This window comes from Lonchura striata, chromosome 30 (genome assembly GCF_046129695.1).
Source record: "Lonchura striata isolate bLonStr1 chromosome 30, bLonStr1.mat, whole genome shotgun sequence".
NCBI lineage: Eukaryota > Metazoa > Chordata > Aves > Passeriformes > Estrildidae > Lonchura > Lonchura striata.
The window spans coordinates 2412660-2433719 of NC_134632.1; the positions used below are offsets into that span (position 1 = coordinate 2412660).

General features: G+C 45.5%; 1 protein-coding gene across 7 annotated transcripts in view; it reads right to left on the bottom strand.

The window, feature by feature from the left end:
- SRGAP2 (SLIT-ROBO Rho GTPase activating protein 2) overlaps nt 1–21060 on the bottom strand; it is a 108875-nt gene that overhangs the window by 40378 nt on the left and 47437 nt on the right. For 4 of the 7 annotated variants that reach the window (XM_077789064.1, XM_077789062.1, XM_077789066.1 and 1 more), the window contains 5 exons: nt 13014–13076; nt 9447–9662; nt 8285–8413; nt 2949–3173; nt 743–844 (listed from right to left, as the gene is read on the bottom strand). In XM_077789064.1, coding sequence (XP_077645190.1) covers nt 743–844; nt 2949–3173; nt 8285–8413; nt 9447–9662; nt 13014–13076 — 735 coding nt within the window. The remainder of the gene's footprint in view (nt 1–742; nt 845–2948; nt 3174–8284; nt 8414–9446; nt 9663–13013; nt 13077–21060) is intronic. The other 3 variants (XM_077789065.1, XM_077789063.1, XM_077789068.1) reach the window with 1 other exon arrangement.

A 21060-nucleotide genomic window follows, 5' to 3' on the forward strand; every position in this document is an offset into this window, starting at 1 on the left:
TGGCTGTGATCTCTGGCCATGGAAAAGAGTTTTCAATCTTACAGGATCAATTACCAGCTATGAGTGTTTGATATAAGTCATAATCAAGTGTGGCATGGGTGCAAAAGTAAAATTTTAGGATTCTAGATAAGGGGTCCAAAGGGGACAAGATGGAGGAAATTGGGTGTGCCTTGTGCTTTTTCTCCTTCTTCATGCCCTCCATGTTTCACTGTGGTGTTGGCATTTTTCTATTAGTTTAGGCTAGAGACACACTGTTCAACATAAATGATAGATATTAGCACATTATTATAAATATAACACACGTAGTTTCTAATATATAACATTTATAACATCCCACTAAGGGGCAGAGCTCCACACGCTGCCCTGCAGGACAGACCTGCGGCGAGACAACAAAACATGGCAAAAATAAACAACCTTAAAAACCAACACAGACAAATTGTAACTTCTTCTTTAACCATAAGGCAAAAAAACAAACACTTTCTACAATCTCAGAATCATCAATACCACAAATTCCAACAGGGATGGGAAGAGAGATGTGGGGGGTGTTTTAAAGGATTCTCTCCACACACCCAACTTTCCTGTGAGATCACACTACAATGAACGCACAAGATGCTTTGGCTTTGAATTTTACCACAAGTGTTAATAGAAAAGGATCACAACCACCAGATTCTTCCATCATCAGCGCCCAAAAAGCACTGGAAGTGGCTAAGAGGGGGCTGCTGAGTTTTGGTTATTAACTGACCTCTTCATTTTCAATCTTCAGCGTGGACAAGCGGGACTGCAGCTGCTGACACCTCTGCACCAACTCACTCTGGACTGGCTGCTGGGCACAGAGCTGAGACTCCTGCAGGAGGAACAGCACAGCAGAGCATTGCAATTGCTCATTTATTTGTCAGACACATTCTCTAGAGTGCTGAAGTTTAAAGCTGCATCCAGTTTGAAAAGCCAGGTTGAAACCTGGATTTCGAGCAGAGGAGAAGGTTCTGCTGCTCCCTCCCTGAGGGGACAAACAGTAAGCAGATGATGGCAACATCAAAGAAGAGCTAGGAAACATCAGCTGCTTTCAGTGATGTCAGCTCCAAGTGTGTGCTGGAAGTCTGGAGGTGCTTGATCCCATGTATATGGATAAATCACATCAAAAATCAAGAATTGGGTTCAGTGCTTCAGCCAAGCATCCTGGGGTAGGGGCACAAGGGGCTGGGATTGCTCAGCTGAACCACCTGCACAGCACAACAGCAGGCACAGGTCACCCCTGAATGAATCCAGGGCAGCTGAAATCAAAAAGCTCAGCCTGGGGACCTGTCACCAGAACACTGAGGCTCCCTGAGCTGCTCAGAATAACTCTGATTCCACAGCATGAGGCAGCTTTTCCCTCTCGTTTTGTTCTGGGTTTTGTGTGGGTTTTCTACAAGAAAACACTGACCTCACTGCCTGAGGCTGTTTCTTCAGAGGCAGAATTGAAATCGGGAGTTTTATCCCACCCATGCACACACAGGATGACATATTCTGATTTAATCTGCTGTGTGCAGCACCATTGCAACAAGACCATCATTTCTAAACACTCCTCCAGCCTTGAGAAGCAGCAAGATAAATGATTCAGTGAATGGGAGCTGCTCCTGAATGAGACTCTGCAGGTAATTCCTTTTCTTCCCACGATCTTACAGCATCAGCAGCACAGAAAAATCCAAGGAAGGCCATTTGCAGTCTGAAGGTTTCACTTAAAAAGAGAGAAGACAAAGAAGAGCCTGGAGCAGAGGCTGTAATTCCTTTTTTCCCAAAAGAAGAGACCATCCTGCAGTCTGTGCTTGAGGGATAATCTGGAAATCCAACCAACTGACCTCAATTGTCACACTGTGCATGTGCTCCCTTTCAGAAGCACTTTCAGCCTGTGTGACTTCCAACAGCTCCCAGCTGAGCAACCACATCTTGATAAACCCATAAATCAGAGGGGTCTGCCCTGCCAAAAATGAAGAGTCCTCTGACAGCCCCAGCTCACAAGGAGGGTGCAAAAAGCAGCATTTTTGCTCTCACTTGCACACTTGGATGCTGCAAAAAACCAGAATTTAGGTTGCTTATATTGGCACTTCCAACCTCAAAATTCAGAGGTTGTCTTGGGGTTAACCTGTAGTTGAAGGAAACTCAGCAGGTTTCCTACTCACATTTTGGAAACCTATCAAGTCTCCTACTCATATTTAATATTAAACCTAATTAAGCATTTTCACCTCCAGTGAAGGGCCAATGATCAGGATCAGTTTGGGTTTAACAGCAGCACTTGCTCCTTTTCACAAAATCTTTGGGGCTGCAAGGGAGCTCTGGAGATCATCCAGCTTTGATAGCCAAGAGAGTAAAATTCAGATATCTTTGCCATGAGCCTCTGCCTAATCTTCACATCATCTCCCACCTCTCAGGCTCCCAAAAGACAGGCAGCCCTGGGAGGAGCTGAGGAGCAGCTTTTTCAGTGTCTCACAAAAACCATCTGATGGGTATTAATGAGGCTTGAGGGCTGAGCTTTGTGTAGGGGATAAAAAACAAAGTACAGTGCAGAATTGAGATTTAATTCCCTTTTACCTCACAATGTGCTGAGTGCTGGGGGATAGGAACTTGAAGAAAAAGGCTGATTTTAAAGAATATTCCATATGAATGTGACTCAAGGAGGAAATTCCATGTGCTGCATTCCTAGGCAGAGCCCTTGGGTAAACGCAGTGATGGGAATTCAGTGGAAGGAGTGTCTCCAGACTGGAATAATCTGTATTTCCACTGGAAGCACATCCCAGTGCTGCTGGATCCCTTGTTGGGCCTTGAAGGGAGGTTTGAAATCAGGGCAATTTAATTTGTATTCAGGGTAATTTAAGGCTCCCAGTGTGCCAAACAGGCAGCCCTGGAGGGGGTCAAAGAACCAAAACCGAGGGCGACAAACAGGCAGAGCTGCAGGAAGGAGCCACACTGACCATGTCCCCCATGTGTGGCTGGAACTCAAACTTCATGGGGGGGCAGAAGACGTTGTTGTACATCTCCATCAGCCTCTGCTTGTCACTGTTGGCATCCAGGTTCTCCACAGCGTTCTCGATGGCATCCAGCCCCTCGTGCTTGGACTGCTCCAGGTTCAGCTCGGCCGACAGGAACGTCCTCAGCGCCCGGTTCAGGCTGGCGTGGTAGCCCAGGTCACAGCACTGCTGGAAAAACACACACAATTCCAGGTGAGTGAAGCTCCAGAAAGGGAATCTGAACCCTTCCAAGAGGCAGGAGTTGTGTAAATGGGGAATGAGTTGCGGGTTTTTTGTCCTCTGCTGGGTGGCAGGGAGGTGCCACGTCTCTCACTGTGTGCACAGAGCACCTCAGCCTGCAACCCCGTGGGAATTTTATCACCAGGTTGTAATTATATAGCTTAAATTATAAGCTATAATAGAAGCTTAAATTAGTATAACAGTTTGTGGAGTTTTCTTGGGGATTTAGAGACTCATTTTTCATGGAGTACTAGAGACTCGTTTCATCCAAAAATGAAGTGGCAAGTTCAATAGCAGGGCAGTGGATTTCCTTAAATTCTAACCCGACTTTTAGGGGTCTTGTTCATATGAAAACACTCCAAAATCCTTAAATAAAATCATTCAAAGGAAGAGGAAAGCAAGGCACTGAAGTGCAACTGGAGAGACAAGACACAGGGTTTGGATCATCTATAAAGGCCAATCTGCACCCAAATAATTCCATAACTCCAGCAAACTGCTTCATCCCGTGTACTTTAGGGATGAGGAGCATGAGCTGGACATGAAAAGGGAGTCATCCAAAACCCAGCAGCCACCACTTGGGATGATTTCATTGCTGGGCTGAAACAGAGGAGCAAAAATCTTTGAAGCAAGAAGTGGTTATGGTCAAGAATTTCCTGGCTATGGCTGACACTGGGATGATGTCACTGGGAGACAATCAAGCAGCTTCATTTCCACCACGGCTGCAGAGCCAAGTTTTCATGTTTCAGAAGCAGGGGGAAAAAAAAGGAGCTTTTCATTAGCATGAGATCAGAACCAGCCTGGAATTTTCAGCCATCTCATAAAGTGAGCAAGAAGGGAGCCCACCTTCTTGGAATTACAAGCAAGATCCCATCCACTAGGAGAATATCCAAAAAGGGAAGAAAGAGACCATCTGCTTGATTGCTGTGCTGCTCTGTAAGCAAAATTCACATGGAAACTCCTCCTCGCCCATCATTTGGGTCTCATCACTGTCATTGTTTGCAAACGCAGAGGGGAAAAAGGGGGGGGAAAAGGAGGAGGGGTCGGGGGGAGAGGGAAGAGAAACTGCTGGACCATTCCCTGCTCCCACAGAATTCCTGCCACCGAGTGCTGCAAGCCTGGCTCTTGTGCCAAACAAGCTGTGGCAGGTGTGAAGCCTTGGAAAAAGAGCTGCAGTTGCTGCTTGGGCTGCAGGCAGAGATTTAAGTGACTTTACATTCAATCAGGAAAGAGCAAAACCAGCCAAGCAAAAAAAAAAAAAAAACCACAAAACAACAAAACAAAACCAAAACCAACCCAAAAGCAAAACAAAAAGCAAAACAAAAGAGGCTTGATTGAGAATCTGCACGTGTGGAGGCACTCACAGCTCCTGCTCACTCTGCAGGAAAGATGGGATTGGGACAAGGATCAGGATCAGTTCAGATTGAACAGCTGAACTCCCTCCTTTTCACTGAATTTTTGGGGTTGCAGTTTTTGGGGTGATCTGAAGATCACCCAGGCCAAGGCAGGGTCACCTGGAGGTGGCACAGGAACAGGTCCAGGTGGGTTTGGGGTGTCTGCAGAGAGGGAAACTCCAGGAGCTCCCAGGGCAGCAGTTCCAGGGCTCTGCCACCCTCCTGGCCAGAAGCTCTTCCTGACGTTGAGGTGGCAGTTCTTGGGTTGTAGTTTATTACCCCTTGTCCTGTGGCTGAACAGAGCCTGGCACCATCCTGACATCCCTGGGGAGATTGGTGTGGGCTGATGGAGACTGGCATGGACTGATGGAGATTGGCATGGATTGATGGGAGATTGGCATGGATTGATGGGAGATTGGTATGAATTAATGGGAGATTGGTATGAATTAATGAGATATTTTATGGATTGATGGGAGATTGGCATGGACTGATGGGAGATTGGCATGGACTGATGGGATATTTTATGGATTGATGGGATATTTTATGGATTGATGGGATATTTTATGGATTGATGAGACATTTTGTGGATTGATGGGACCCCCTCTCAGCCTTCCCCTCTCCAGCCTGAGCAGCCCCAGCCCTCCCAGTCTCTCCTCACCAGGGAGATGCTCCAGACCCCAAATAATCTTTGTGGGTTCTGCTGGACCCTCTCCAGCAGCTCCTGGTCATTCCCCAACTGCAGAGCCCAGCACTGGAGACAATTCCTGCTTTGGGACAGGCGCTTGTGCTGCCTCCCAGTGTGACCAGTTTGTCCTCCCAGTGTCCCCAGAAATGCACTGGGAGGACTGGGAATCCACAGGGGAGTTGATGTGTCACAGCCCACCTCGCTCAGGCAGAATTTGCTATTGAAGCCACTGACAGAAAACATTTCCCAGCCCACTCCCCCACTTTAAAGGGTTTTTTTTAAAGTCCAGTGTTCCATGTTTATAAATGCACCAGTCCTTGCCATCCCTTTTCTGGGTTGTATAAATGTTTGATGGAACCGTGCTCAAAGGAAATCAATTTTTTATAAGAATTTAATGATAACTCATTCAAATTCACTTCCCAACATGACAGCTGATTAACCCTTTGCCAGTTAGCTTTCAAACAGGCCTCAAAAGTGGAAGATTTAAGGGAAAGAGCTCTTTGTTTTAAAATGCAATTCACACATGGAAGGGGAAGGATGAGATCCTGAGTAAGCAGCCATGGAACACCTACTCCTGGAGGAGCAAAGCAGGCTCTGAGACTCACACACACTTTTTATCTTTTTTTTTTTTTCTTTTTTCCAATTCTGTCCCAGTGACCCTTTTATAAATATGAGTTAATGCAAACTTCCCCATTACTGTAATATTTCATTAGCATCAAAGAGCTGTCTGAGTCCCCAAAGTCAGGAAATTCAAAACTACTGAGCTATGGCAGAAACAATTTATTGCTCTTAACTCTCAACAAAGAATTAACTCCCTGTTATCCTTCCCTGCACACTGCAGAGGGAACAATGTGCTGGATAAACATGACATTAAACATAAACTTTAATGCTGTCTGGCCTAACACAATCTCCTTGCAAGTAACTTTGAAGATTACTTTTATATTATATTTCAAAATTCAATATCACCAAATGATTAGATCGAGGGAAGGCATTACAGCCTGGCTTAAAAATCACATTTTTATTCAAGTCAGATGGCTCAGATAACCATCACTGGTTATAATTGTTAATTTTCAACCCTTCAGGATCAAAGGCATTAATAAATCTATTTTCCCTGTGTCTTAACAATGAGATAACTGAACTCCATCCTGTGCTCCCAGACGAGTCCCACATTCTTCCATGCCTGAGCACAGAGCAGATAACACTTTTATTTTGAAGATGATGGGAGCCTGAAGAGTTAAATTGAATGCTCCAAGGGCAGGGACTCACCCAGAGCCACCAGGGCTCCTCTCTAGGAACAGACAAATCCCTGGAATTCAGAATTTGGGTTCTTGCTCTGCCATGCCCCAGACACAGCTGGGACTGCCCAGGGGGAGCAGCCCTTCCTTCCCAGGCTGGGTAGCCCAGATTTGTCCTGTCCTGCTGAAAACACCTCAGCTCTGTGCTTACAAATTATTCTGGGCTTGTGAAACCCAAATGGACTCTTTGCTCCCTGTGATTAATTAAAATACACCAAAAACGGGCAACTGGGCCAGGCAGCATTTGGGGGAAGACTTGAGAGACAGGACTTTAGGTGAAAAAAAATCAAAACAATTAAATCAGGCTGATGCTGGTGAAATTAACCCGAATTTTGTAGCTTTGATATAAATATATACAGAGTTCTAATTTGTTAAAAACCCAGGGCCACGCAATTAAGGCTGAGCAAATGTTAACCAAAACAGGGCTCCCAAAAAGGCAGCAGGGATAAACAAACCAGGCCTTGCAGAGCAGCAATCCTGCAAATCACAACATTTGGGAATAACAGCATTTTTCAAGCCCACTCTCAGTGACAGCCCTGACCTCCAAAGGACAGGTTTAAATCAACACCTGGCACAAGAGCACTCCATGCGAGTTTATCATCAGCTGAATAAATGTATCCTAAAGAGTGCTGGTTATTCTAATAGCTGGGTAATTAATAGAGATCTGAGTGCTCTTTATTGCCTGTGTCTAGAGACTCTTGTGCTCATCACTCCCTGCTCCTCCTCAGCAGCTCCCTCCAGGCTCTGCAGCTTCCAGCAGGGATGGCCTTGGGAGGGGACAGGATCCAGCAGAGCCACTGCCCCACCCTCAGCCTGGCCAGGCTGAAGGGGTGGCTCCATCCTTGGCAACAACCTCAGGGTTCCTGACTGGCTTTGCCAAGTTTCCAAAAGTCAGAATTTTGGGGTTTTTGATTTTTTTTTTTTTTTTTTTTATGGTGCATTTTACCAAAAGCAGAATTGCTGCCCCCTGAATGGTGGGGAGACTCAAATATGGCCTGGTGGGCAGGGAAAAGATCTGAGGGAAGGGCTGGAGCTGTGTCAGGGTGGTTTGGGATGGAGATCAGGGAAAGGTTCTTCCCCCAAGAGGGTGCTGGGCACTGCCCAGGGAATGGGCACTGCTCCAAACCTTCCAGAGCTCCAGCAGTGCTTGGACAGCACCCTCAGGCACAGGCTGGGCTTCTGGGGTGCCTGGGCAGGGCCAGGAGCTGGACTGGATGTTCCCTGTGGGATCCAGCTCAGAATATTCCATAATTCAATGACTTTTCCAAAACCAGTTAAAAGCAGCTTTAGGAAACACCTCTGAACTCCCTCTCTCCCACCAAATTCCTTCTACTGTTTCTACAGTTAAAAATCTTTTTTTTCAAACACGCTGCCGAGTTTAAATCTTGTGGGTTTGCTTAAAACAGTCCAATGAAAATGTCATTGGCAGCAGTGTGACACTGAAGCTGAGTTTCACTTTAAGCAGCTCCTCCTTTTCCCTCCCAGTGAGAGAAAAGCTGGTTTGTAACAGACGTGGCCACCTGAGAAAAGCTCTTGTGACAGCTTCAGGACCAATGATCAGGCCACTGCCACCCCCGAGCTGCCCAGCCCAGATGTGCAGAGGTTTCCAGCTGTGCAGAGGTTTCCAGCTGTGCAGAGGGAGGGAGCAGAGGGGCGTGGGAGGCTCCTGGCCCCAGCAGCAGCACTTACATCAATGAGATCAGACAGGTCATGGATGTAGTACTTGAACACCGAGGCATTGGTGGCTTCCAGGGCCAGCAGATACTCATTCCTTGCCTTAATCGCCTTCAGTCTGTTCTCTGTGTACTTTGCTTGGCGCTGAAAGGCAACAAAAACCAGAATATGGCATCAAAAGTGGTGAGCAGCACTCTGAGTAACACCAGAGAACACTGGGCAAATCCTACTCTGCTCGCACAGATTTTGCCCCTTTGAATTCCAGTTTTGCCAGGACTCCAAGACTTGAAATGCAGATGAATTATTTAGATGTGTTTGAGCATTGCTACACAGGATTGAAAGGCTTGAGGCTGTGGGATGGGGAAGATTAAAGGAGGAATGAAGGGACAAGGGGCTTTAGGAAGTTATGGCCCAGCTCCAGCAGCAGAGGGTCTGAGGGTTGCTGCAGACATCCCATCTCTTCCAAGGCCTGAACCTGGTCCTTCCAGAGCCTAAATCCATCAAAAAATAACTCCTTCCCTTCCATGGGCTTGAACCTTAGAGCTGAACTGGAGTCACCAGTGAGGCCACTGGCTCTGCCCTCAAAGCCAGTCTGGGGCTGCTGGGCTCCCTGGAGCACAGGCCTGCTGCTCTGGAGAACAAAAATAATCACATGAACCACGAATTCCAGCAGGCAGCTGCTGCTTTCCCACTCTAACCTGGTTTCAGCTTTCTGGGCTGTACACATCCCATTTTTCTGCATACTCCATTTTTCTGCATACTCCATTTTTGTGCACATCCCATTTTTCTGCATATCCCATTTTTCTGCATACTCAATTTTTCTGCATACCCCATTTTTGTGCAAATCCCACTTTTCTGCACATCCCATTTTTGTACACACCCCATTTTTGTGCACGCCCCATTTCTGTGCACATCCCATTTTTGCACATATCTCATTTTCCTGTATATCCCTTTTTCCTGCATATTCCATTTTTGTGCCTATCCCAATTTTGTGCACACCCCATTTTTCTGCACATCCCATTCCCTGGGATAACACCAGCTGCACCCTCCTTTCCTAGAGGAAACTGCTGCTGGCTTTCCCTTCCCTTCAGCTGCCTGTTAACAAAACCTTTCAATAAAAAGAGTGAGCTTGTCTCTGAGGAGGGACCCAGTGGCTCCTTGTGCACCCTGCCTGTACCTTCTCCTTCATCTTCTCGATTTTTTTGACCGAGCTCCTCCGGACGTGCTTCTCCTCAAACTTGACGTTGGAGGTGGAGTCAGGGGAACGTGGGGTCTGCTTGTCCTCCTGTTTCACTGACTTCCCAATCTGCTTCTCCTCCTGCTTCTCCGCCTCCTTCAGCTTGCTCTGGGCACTGATGCTGTCGGCGTTGTACATGTGGTAGGTTTTCATCACCTGCAGACAACAAAATCCAACACTCAGCGCCCCAGCTGCTGCTCTGGAATACCTGAACCAGAAAAAAAGAAGGGCTCAGGGGAGTTTGCCACGTCAGAAAAGCAGGGCAGGAGGTGCCTGAGCCAGTGTGGCTCTGAAAATGAGTCTGAAATCAGAGTGGGGGATTCTGCAGCTGCTGCTGGGTTTGATTTCGACGCGTGCCTTATTGCACAAGGCAGTAAAGGAGGCACAAAACCAAAGAAAAGCAGGCTGCAGACTAATGCAGCCTCCTTGACTGCTCAAAGGAAATGATATGGCAGGAAAATGAGAGTTTTTCATCAGCAGGTAAGGTTTGTGAAGGGAGCCCGAGCAGCTTTTCATCTGGGTGAATCAGAGCTTTGAACAGCACAGCATGGAAATCCAGTCCCAGCACAGGGGCTGCAAGAGCCACTCAGGTGCCATTTGTTCAAATCAAATTTGGGACATAAAAGTACTTCTGGGATCTCATGTCATCCAAAAAAATTAAAAATTATAAATTATAAACAAATTATAAAAGTATAAATTAAAAAAATTAATAAATTAATACACAAGTGTGGTTCTTGGCTTTAGGGAGACCTGGACCCCGTGCTGTATGGAGAACTTCTATTATAGCACATTTTTATTAGTAAATATAGATTTTTATTAGTAAATATAGATAATATAGATAAATTACAAGAATTACTATAGATTTTATTAGTAAATATCTATATAAATATAGATAGTAAATAGATATATATTTATTAGTAAATATAGATAAATTCACAAAAATCCATTTGTTTCACATGATATTAATGTCTAGATTTGTGTTAAGCAAACAGAACCGAAGGACATGAGATCTAAACTGGTTTTTCCATAAATGCAAAGCAATCTGAATCCCTCACCAAAACAAACAAGATACAACACTCACAGGGGCAAAAAAAAAAAAAAGAAAGTACAATTGCATGAAGTCAACCATTCCAGCAGCAATAAAGGCTCCACTAGTGAATAATCTGATTTATTTCAGATGAAAACCCGTTTACAGCTATTTTGCAGCAGAACATAACACAATTTTACCTAAGTGGGCTGCGTGCTCCCCCTCTGCAGTGATCAGCAGAGGTCCCACATTCAAAGAGACTCTGGATTTAAACATGAAAGGGAATGTGGCTGCAGCCAGTGCTAAAGAACATCCTGAATAATTCACACACCCGCACTCCCGGCCCCTGCAGATGCTCAGACTGTGAAGCAGGCGTTTATAATTATAATAATGGATGCAAAGGAGTTGCCTTTCCTCTCCTGCTCACAGCAGAGCTGGCAGAGAGCAAAAGCAAAGGGAGAAATCCCAGTTTGGATGGGTTTTTCATGGTTTTGTGCCACGCTGGCAGCCACAGGCTCTGGTGTGGGGACATTGGTGACTGCTGAGGGCAAGATGGCACAAAAAAAATGACAGGGGCAACATTCTGGGTTTTATTTGTGTAGAGAAAGTAAAGATTTCACCATTTTGCCTAAAAGCAGGGATGCTGCCAATCCTCTGGATATGGAATTAAGGAATCATTGAGAAAGACCTCCAGGATCATCCAACCTTTGGTTAATCCCCACTTTGTCACCAGAGCCCTGAGTGCCACATCCAGCAAAACAAAATAGGTGGAATTATTTCTAAAAGTGCCACAAAATTTAATCACTGGTGGGGTGGCTTTAATTGCAGCAAAAACCCCCATCTTTTAGCACCATCAGAAGTGGCTTTTTGCAAAGGAAAAGCTTTTCTGGTGAAGGGACAATTTAGAGCTCTGCAGCAGGAGGAATGAATAGATTGCAAATTCCCAGCATTGCCATTAAAAATATCAATACCTTACATCACTTTGTTCAGCAAATTCTGGAAGCTCTTTCTTCCAGGGGTAGAGGAATTAGCAGAATTCACAATTTGGCTCCAAAAATGACCTGTCAGAACCTGGCACCCAGAAATGATCCCCAGTCCATGAAACTCCACTCCAGAGCCAGCTGAACTTGGATCAGAAATTGTTCCTAAAATCTGTTTCTACAAGCAGATTCATGACCTTCCTTAGGATCCCATCCATGACAGGACTCAAAAGTTGAACCAATTGTGCCCTCAAATAGGAAACCATTTCTGGAGTGCTGATTTGCCTGAATATTTGGCTTTGAGGCTCTAATTGTAACAAATTGCAATGAAACAATTCCCTATATACATTTTACTGATACAGGAAAATTCAGGGAACCACTTGAAACTCTGTAAAAACTGATTTTTACCCCCAATTTCACCACAGGGTCAACATGCCACAGCCTGAGAAACAACCCTGGGTCACCTTTTGGAAGGAGGAAGGCCAGAAAATGCAAATCTCAGTGTCATGACCCAACAAATCACTAAGGAAGGACAAAATAAAAGGCATTTTGAGCCACTGAACACCGAGTTCTGCTTTTAAAGAAGAGAGAACTTGCTCAGTAACAGCAACATTTTCATCAAGCAAGAGGTTTTTCCATTAATCTGTGTGAGGAGAAGAAAAATCCCCACGCAGCACATGAGCCCTTGGGGACACATCCCTCCTCCTCCTCCTCCTCTTTGGTGTCTCCAGTGGATTTAGTGAGAAGCAAAAAGCACAGGTGGGGAAATCTCCTTCTAAAAGGGAAAACTTCCTTCTAAAAGGGAAAATATCCTTCTAACAGGGAAAACCTCCTTCTAAAAAGGAAAACCTCCTTTTAACAGGTTAAATCTCCTTCTAAAAGGGAAAACTTCCTTCTAAAAGGGAAAATATCCTTCTAACAGGGAAAACCTCCTTCTAAAAAGGAAAACCTCCTTTTAACAGGTTAAATCTCCCTCTAAAAGAGAAAATATCCTTCTAAAAGGGAAAACCTCCCTCTAAAAAGGAAAGCCTGCCTCTAAAAGGGAAAACCTCCCTCTAAAAGGGAAAATCTCCTTCTAACAGGGAAAATCTCCTTCTAAAAGGGAAAACCTCCTTTTAACAGGGAAAATCTCCCTCTAAAAGGGAAAACCTCCTTCTAAAAGGGAAAATCTCCCCCTAAAAGGAGCTGTTCTGCTGGGAGCTGAGGGACAAATAAACTCAGTGGATGCCTCTGAAGGCTCACACCACACAAACCCCAAGATCTGTGGCATATTTGGAAATAATTCTCCTATCTCTGGCTCTTTTTAAAGCCATCACTGCAGCAAAGCAACAAATGGTGAGATCTGGGGGGAGACAACACTTAGAGAGCTGAAACAACATGAGCACAGAGGGGAAAAAATGGGATTTATGGAGCTTTAGAGCAGGGATTGCAGCCTTTTCTCAGCCTGGGTGGGAGAAATGAAACACTTCTCCTTTCTGCCAAGAAATCAGTTTGATTTACCGTGTAGAGTTCATTCAAAACTTTCATCAAGTCCTCCTGGAGCTGCAGTCCCACTTCCTTGCTCTGCAACAGAACAGAGAAATGAAAGTTAATTGAGGAAGACGCTGCAGAGGAAGTGAGCACGGGGCATCCACAAATAATTTAGGCCCAATTAAGAATCACTGGTAAATCCAATCAGTGCCCAGCCCAGGAGTGCTAATAAACTGAAATCTCAAATGGGCACAGTCAGGGAAAAGAACAATAAAAAAGAAAAGAAAAAAGAATTTAAAAAAAAAAAGGGGGGAAAAGGGAAAAAAGTCAGAAAATAAAAAAAGGATAAGAAAAAAAGGGGGGAAAGGGAAAAAAGAGAAAAAGTCAGGAAAAAAATAAAAATGAAAAGAAAAAAATGAAAAAAATGGGAGAAAGGGAGGAAAAGGAAAAAAGTCTGAAAAAATAAAAAATAAAAGAAAAAAGAAAAAAGAGGGAAAAGGAAAAAAAGGGAAAAAATGGGGGGAAAGTAAGAAAAAAGAAAAAAAAACAAAAATGGAAGAAAAAGGAAAAAGTCAGGAAAAAAATAAAATAGAAAATAAAAAAGAAAAAAGGGGGGAAAAGAAAAGTAAAAAAAGAAAGAAAGCTTGATTGAACACAGATGGAAATTTCCAGAGATTTTCAATTTTCAAGCCTGAAAATACAGAATTTTCCCATTTTTATGGGATCAAGGAAGACTGTGGATGCAGGACAGCTTGGTGTGGAAGCTGAAGAAAAGCAGGATAAGGAAACCACCACATAACATGAAAAACATAATTCAGTTTATAGATTTTACTCACTCACTGCCCACTAAGGCAGCATTTGCATGCTCGAAGCCTCATGTTAGAAGTGTTTAATATCTACTGGGGCAAGCAAATTTGATAAATTCAAGATTATTTATGCCTACAACACTCAGGAAAAGAAACAGATAAAGAGGCACTGAAGCCAAACCCACGCTTGAACCAACAGTTCTGCCCAGGAAGTCAAGATAGTGCTAAGCCAGGAGGAAAAAACCCAATGACACATTGCTAAATTGAAAAGCCAGAAAAGAAAGATTATCTGATTTAAATTTAAATTATTCTTTGCTCCACACTGTCCAGTTCAGTACGCTCAAACTTTCTGAGATTAAAAAATTGCTTTATTAGAGACTTTTTTTTATTATTTTGGGTGTCAGAACTCAAAACATCCCTCAGACATTTTTGGAGGTTCCAGGCCCAGGTCAGAAGCATTTGAGACCCTGGCACAGCTGGAAACAGCTGTGATTTTGGGTTTGGGCCATGGAATGAGTTACCAGCCTTGCAGGAAGAACAAGAAGTGACAAAAGTTTAGATATTAGAGTAGAAGTAGTCACAAAGTAGAGGGAAGAATTTTTGAGTGCTGTACAGGGGGGTTTTGGTTTTGTACATGGGGGTCAGAGGGTTTAAGATGGATTTGGGATCTGGGCCTGCCCTGTCCTCCCTCTTTCTCCTTCCTCACCTCCATGTTCTTGGTGATGTTGGCACTCACAGATGGGTTTAGAGTAGAAAATAACCATTTAATATAGGTAATAGGCATTGGGAAAAACTGCAAACATGTAACACGTAATGTACCATATAAAAGATAGAAAATCCCCATTTAATATAGGTAATAGGCATTGGGAAAAACTGTAACCATGTCACACGTAATGTACCATATAAAAGATAGAAAATCACCATTTAATATAGGTAATAGGCATTGGGAAAAACTGTAACCATGTCACACGTAATGTCCCATATAAAAGACAGCAGCAGCCCTGGGTGGGGAGAGAAGAAGCAGTCGGGGTCAGAGAGGATGTCAGGGTGTGTGTGTGCCTCTGCCTGAGCTCTGAGCAAACCACAGCAGCCCAAGGAGAAAATCTTTTAGATAACTTGCAATAAACTGCCTTGAGACCCAACAACAGAGACTGCTGAGCCTTTCTTGGGAAGGTCAGGCTGGAGGAGAAGTTTTTCCACCACATGGAGCCACCCCAGACCTAGGGGTGAGCTCTGGCATTTGGGGTGCTGGGGTTCACAGAAAAGCAGAGCTGGTGATTCCCAGTCTCCAGGGGAGCAGGCAGAACAAACCCACGGGATTTCAGCTCTGGAAGCAGAAGGAGCTGAGGCTGCTGCTCAGCCCTGCAGTGATCTGCATCACTGGGGTGTTCTGGTGTTGGAGTCCAGGAATCCCTCTGGCTGTCCTGACCTTAACATGAAGTCCAATCCACCTGTGCCTTCCATTTTAGCCCGTGGAAAAAGCTGCCAGCTCTGTATGAGGAATTACAAGCCACAAGGGTTTGAGTAGTGTGGTAGCTGAGCTAACACAGGGTGAAAAAGTAGAATTTTGGGGCTTTTTAGAATGGGGTTTAGGGTGACAAAATGAAGGGATCTGGGCGTGTCCTGATCTCCTTCTCCTTGCCCTCCATGTCTTGCTGTGGTGGTGACACTTTTCTGTTGGTTTAAGGTAGAGACACACTGTCCAACATAAATGATCAATATTGGCACAAAATTGTAAATATAGTACACATAGTTTTTGGTATAAAATGTAAACACCGCCCTGAGGGCAGACAGATGCCATGGCCGAGCTGCTGGACAGAGCCCAGCAGGTCAGAGAAAGAATGTTCTAGAAAAGGGAAAATAAACAACCTTGAGAAGCCGACCCTACACATCCTCCTTTGGCTGCATGGGTTGGGAAATGAGGATTTTTACACTCTGGCTGCCCGTGGAGGTGATCAGTGGAAGGGACTGCCTGCAATGCCCTGAGCACTGAACTTTTCTCCAGAGCTGCTGCAGCTGCCTGGCCCCATCACCTGCCTCTCACCCCTGCTCCTTCCAGCCCATTTTGCTCATTTCTTGCACTGAAAAATGGCTCATTTGCTGCACAAATTACTGAAGCGTCAATTATACGACAGATTAAAATGATTTTAATGGAGATTGGGGTTGAAGGGGTAAAGACGATGCCGAATTGTCAAAACACAAAACTCTCTGTGCTTCCAAATGAGCTCTCAAGAAAGGAGCTGCTGGATTGCTGGGCTGGAAAAGACCCTTCCATTAGGATGAAGGTAAGACAGATCACAGGGGACATCAGAACAAGAGCTGTGCAATGAGCACTGTTAATGTAAAACTGTTCCCTGCACTGATTCCACAAAAAAAAAAAAAAAAACAAAAAAAAACAAACAAAAAAAAAAAACATGTCTAGGAGAAAAAAAGCTGAGCTGGCTGACCTTGATAAATGAAAATATATTGGAGGAAGCAGAAGGGTTTGCTTGGAAAAGTCAGAGGAAAATGGATTGGATGTCAGGGAGAAGTTGTTGCTCGAGTGCAGTGGAGGGAGGTGGAGCTGATGCACAAAGAGAATTTCCCTGAATTCCCAAGGAATTCAAAGTGCAGGTTAAAGGCTGCTGCCTCCATTGCCATACAGGCACAAGTGATTCCAGCATCATGCCAGAAAGTGCCATGGAATTATGAATAAAATCCATGCTAAGGAAAGACAACAAAGTGCTGGCAGTTGTGAATGTCTCGATATCAACTGCTATTACAGCAGCCAATTCTGAATTGTTCTGTATTTTCTCTATTATTCGGTGTGTTGTGCAAAGGCAGAACAATTCATTTTGTAAACAAGGCAATAAATAAAAGATATTCTCATCAGCTTTACTGTGATCTACTCCTGGCTGTCCCAGCAACCAAGTCGATATGTACCTTCCTTAATGTGAGGAAGAGCTTGTGCAACAAAATATTAACTGGCTCTGCTAATGAGCAGGAGGTGTGTGCATCCCCACAAACAGTGTGTCCTCCTTATCTGACCAGGTTAAACCCTTCTCCTGCAGATCTGGGAGATGCTGTGCCTGGAAGAGCATCCTTGGGACATGGCCCAGGAGCTCCCTGCTCACCTGAGGATGTGGGAGTGGGGCAGCTCCTCAGCTGTGCTGGCAGCGAGGGCTCAAACAGCCCTTCCACAGAACCTCCAGCCTGGCAGAGACCTGGGAGATCATCGAGTCCAGCCCAGCCCAGCCCCTCAACTCCACCCTGGCACCCAGAGCCACAGCCAGGCTTTGTTAAACACACCCAGGGATGGGGACTGCACCACCTCCCCGGGCAGAACATTCCAGAACTTTATGGTCGGATTAAGCCCTTTCCTGACCCAGAGATGGGGCAGCTGAGAGGTGTTTTAAAAACTTTTATTCCATTCTCAGTCTCATGTGAAGGGTGAGACAATACAGATGTTATAATTCATGCCATCGCAATCAGAAGCCAACTATTTCCTAATTAAATACACTGTAAGTGCTTCTTGGCCTATCAGCTCTAGCCACACCGTGCTGTAAATGCCCGATTCTCTACAAATTCATTTCCCACACTTTATCACTCTTTCTGTGAAAAACTTTTTCCTGATATCCAGCCTAAATTTCCCTTGGTGCAGCTGAGGCTGTGTGCTTTGGTTCTGCCAGTTTCTGGAGAAAGAGCCCAGCCCCAGCTGGGCACAGGCACCTTTCAGGAGCTGTGCAGAGTGACAAGGTCACCCCTGAGTCTCCTTTTCTCCAGGCTGAGCACCCCCAGCTCCCTCAGGGGTTCCTCACAGGGTTTGTGCTCCAAACCCATCACCAGCATCGCTGCCTCCTCTGGATGAGGAGAAGGAGGAGGAGGAGGAGGAGAAGGAGGATTTCCCATCCTCTGCACACCAGGGAGGTGATGAGCATCCATTCCCTTCCCTTCCCTCCAAACCAGGGAGGTGATAAGCACCCCTTCCCTTCCCCTGCACGCCAGGAAAGCAGCAGCAGCACCCAGGGAAGCCCAGCAGGATGTGGCAGGATTGCCAGGCTGGGGATGCAGGTTTTCCCCAGCCCAGGAGGCTGCTGTGAGCACACACACATACTCCTTTGTTACTCCAGGGTGTATCTGCACCATGTGCAGGGCTGGAGGTTCTGCCACCCCTGGCTGGAACATAAATTCCCAGCGCGGGCCGTGCCAGCTCCTCAACAGCCTCTTTGTTCCAGCCCTCCTCCCCTCCACCTCCCCTCTAATTTAATCAAGATGTTTTTGGGATCTACTGCGGGGCTGTTCCGCATTCCACCCAACATTAACGACTTCAGCTTCCAAATATTTGGGGGGGATAATAGAGAGGAGAGCTCAGGAATGCTGTCAACATTTTCTGCCCTGCATCTCCAGCCCCAGCAAGGTCCTCCCAAGCCTGACAGAAAGATGGGATGGCTTCAAAATCAACATTTCCTGAGGTGCTTTCCCCATAAACCCAACGACAGCCAGCAAGGGCTGGAGCCATGGGAGGGTGAATGTGGAACACAGCAAGATAAGAGATTTTTATCTAATTTGCTGCCTCAAATTATGTCAGAGGGTGACAGCTGGAGCTGGAGCCCAAATCTGCTGATTCTGGAACCGCTCTGGAACAATATCAGGTCTCTGCATCTTTTTCAAAGTAATAATTAGACATGCCTAGGTGGAGAATAAACATTAAATATTGCCATGTTTTTTGAGTGAGGGTAAGGATGCCAGGAGGGGAGCAGGGATGTAGCACAGAGGTACCAACTCTGCACCTCAGTGAGAGTTTTACTCATGCCATTTGCACATTTACAAATTTACACCCTGATGGGAATGTATTTTTACAAATGCCCAGCTTTTTAACCATTACTCTTGTGTCGTGTGGTGGCTTTTCCATGTGCGGGGTGCTTTAAGATTTGTCATTTTCTGGTACCAGAGCAGCAGGAGCCACAGTGCAGCTGTAAAGTAGGTCATGACAGACCCCTTCAGAGAATTAATAATTCCTTTTCCTTGATTACTGCAAGGCTTTTAACCAACTCATTGTGGATTTTCCATTTCACATCAAACACCCTGCAGTGCACCAGGAGATAAACTGGGGGTTTTCCCCACCATCAAAGGCGCTAAACAGGAGGAGAATTTCAAATCTTCAGGTTGGTTTTCTTGATTCCAAACAGGGTTTTCTCCCCATAAATATCCTCAATTAAGTGGATGCTCCAGCAGCCCATCTCCCAGCTAAAATCAGAGCAGAAAATGTGTTTGGAGCCCAGCAGGGCAGGCAGATGCTGAGCTGGTACCTGGTTCAGCTCGGGGACACAACCTGTCCTGAGGCCCCTCTGCCCATAGAATAAATCTGCTTTTCTGCCCATTAACATTTAGAAATCACTTCACAATATCCATATGTAAAAATCTGTCAAATAATCAGTTTGTTCAAACACTGCTCAAAGTGAGACTTCCACAGTCCGTTCTTTTAAAAAAGGTAATTTTCTTTTTTTTTTTTTCCCCTTCAATTTGAACAAGATTATCAGGCTGCTTCTAGGAAAATTTCAAAGAGACAACACAGAAAGAGTGATTAAAGAGACCAAATTAAAGAGACTGCTGCTCAAAGGTCTATACATGTACAAATAATCCCAAGGGATCCCACTCAAAAGATATGTCTGGAGGCAAGAAAACCTGATAACCATGCAAGAAACAGGAAGGCTGTTCCGTGCAGAGAAATGAAGGGTCACATTAAATAGAGAGGGTGACAGGGGGATAGAGGGAAAAAGGAAAATCAAAGCAGGAATCAGCTCAAATAGAAGAATATTTTGTGTGGAAAAAAAAACATATATAAATATAAAAACAGAGAAGGTGACAGGGCAATAGAGGGGAAAAGGGAAATCTAAGCAGGAGTCAGCTCAAATAGAAGAGTATTTTGTGTGGAAAAAATACAGATATATAAATATAAAAACATACATAGAGAAGATGTAGAAATAAATAAATAAATGGGCTGTGCTGAAGGAGGACGAGCAGGAGAAATCAAAGGGAGATGAAGGAATGAAAAGGAGCAGACATCAAAGCAGGATGATTTTCCAGGAGAGGGAGAGGTGACCCGAATAGCAACGCTGGTGGCACCAGGGCTGGGAACTCCAACCCTGTACCACAGCCAGCCCTAAATCATTAACTCTGCCCAAAAACAAAAACATCACCTCCTCCCCAAGGTGGAACTATTTGTCACTAGGACAATTCACCCCCCCACACCCCTACAGTTTTATTTGCTGGAAATGTGGTTATTTCACCATTTATCTTCCACAGAATTGCACTGACACCATCCCTGGGGGCAGACAAATCCCAGATTCCCACTGACAGCACCAGGATTCATCTTCAGGACTGTCAGAGCAGCCAGACCCTGAGCAGCAACACCTCAAAGTGTTTCCTGAGGAGAAACCAAAACAAGGGCATGGAAAACACAGTGCTCCAAGAATTCCTGTAGCTCAGCTGAGAGCTTCCAAGCCAAAGCCACATTTGGGGCACACAGCTCAGACATGGCAAGGCTCTGCAGGAAAAGGGACCCAGGGAAGCAAACAAAGCCCAAAGGCAGGGGAAAAGGGGCTGACACACAGTGTTCATCCAGCAGCACGCCAGGGCTGGCTCTGGCAAAAAGCACAGCTGCTCTTATCAGCACAGATAGCTGGGAAGTGGCTGGCAGGCTCCCATCCATCCAGGCATGCACCTATGCATCCATCCACCATCCAATCCCTCCCTCCATCCATCCATCCTCTTATCCGTCCATCTCTCCTTTCTTCCTCTCATCCATCACCCATCCATCATCCATCCATCATCCATCCCTTCATCATCCATCCATCATCCATCATCCATCCCTCCATCCATCATCATCCATCCACCGATCCATCAATCAATCATCCATCCATCATCCATCCCTCCATCAATCCATCCATCATCCATCCATCCATCATCCATCCCTCCCCTCCCTCTGTCCCACAGCCCTGGGGTGGGGTGGGGTCTGTGATGGGTCCTGTATCTCCTCGTCCCAGCACACGCACGCTGTGAAGCACAGCCAGGATTCCCAGGGTGCTGGGATCCACCATCCACTCAGGATTCCCAGCACAGCCAGGATTCCCAGGGTGCTGGGATCCATCATCCAGCCAGGATTCCCAGGGTGCTGGGATCCATCATCCACTCAGGATTCCCAGCACAGCCAGGATTCCCAGGGTGCTGGGATCCATCATCCAGCCAGGATTCCCAGGGTGCTGGGATCCATCATCCAGCCAGGATTCCCA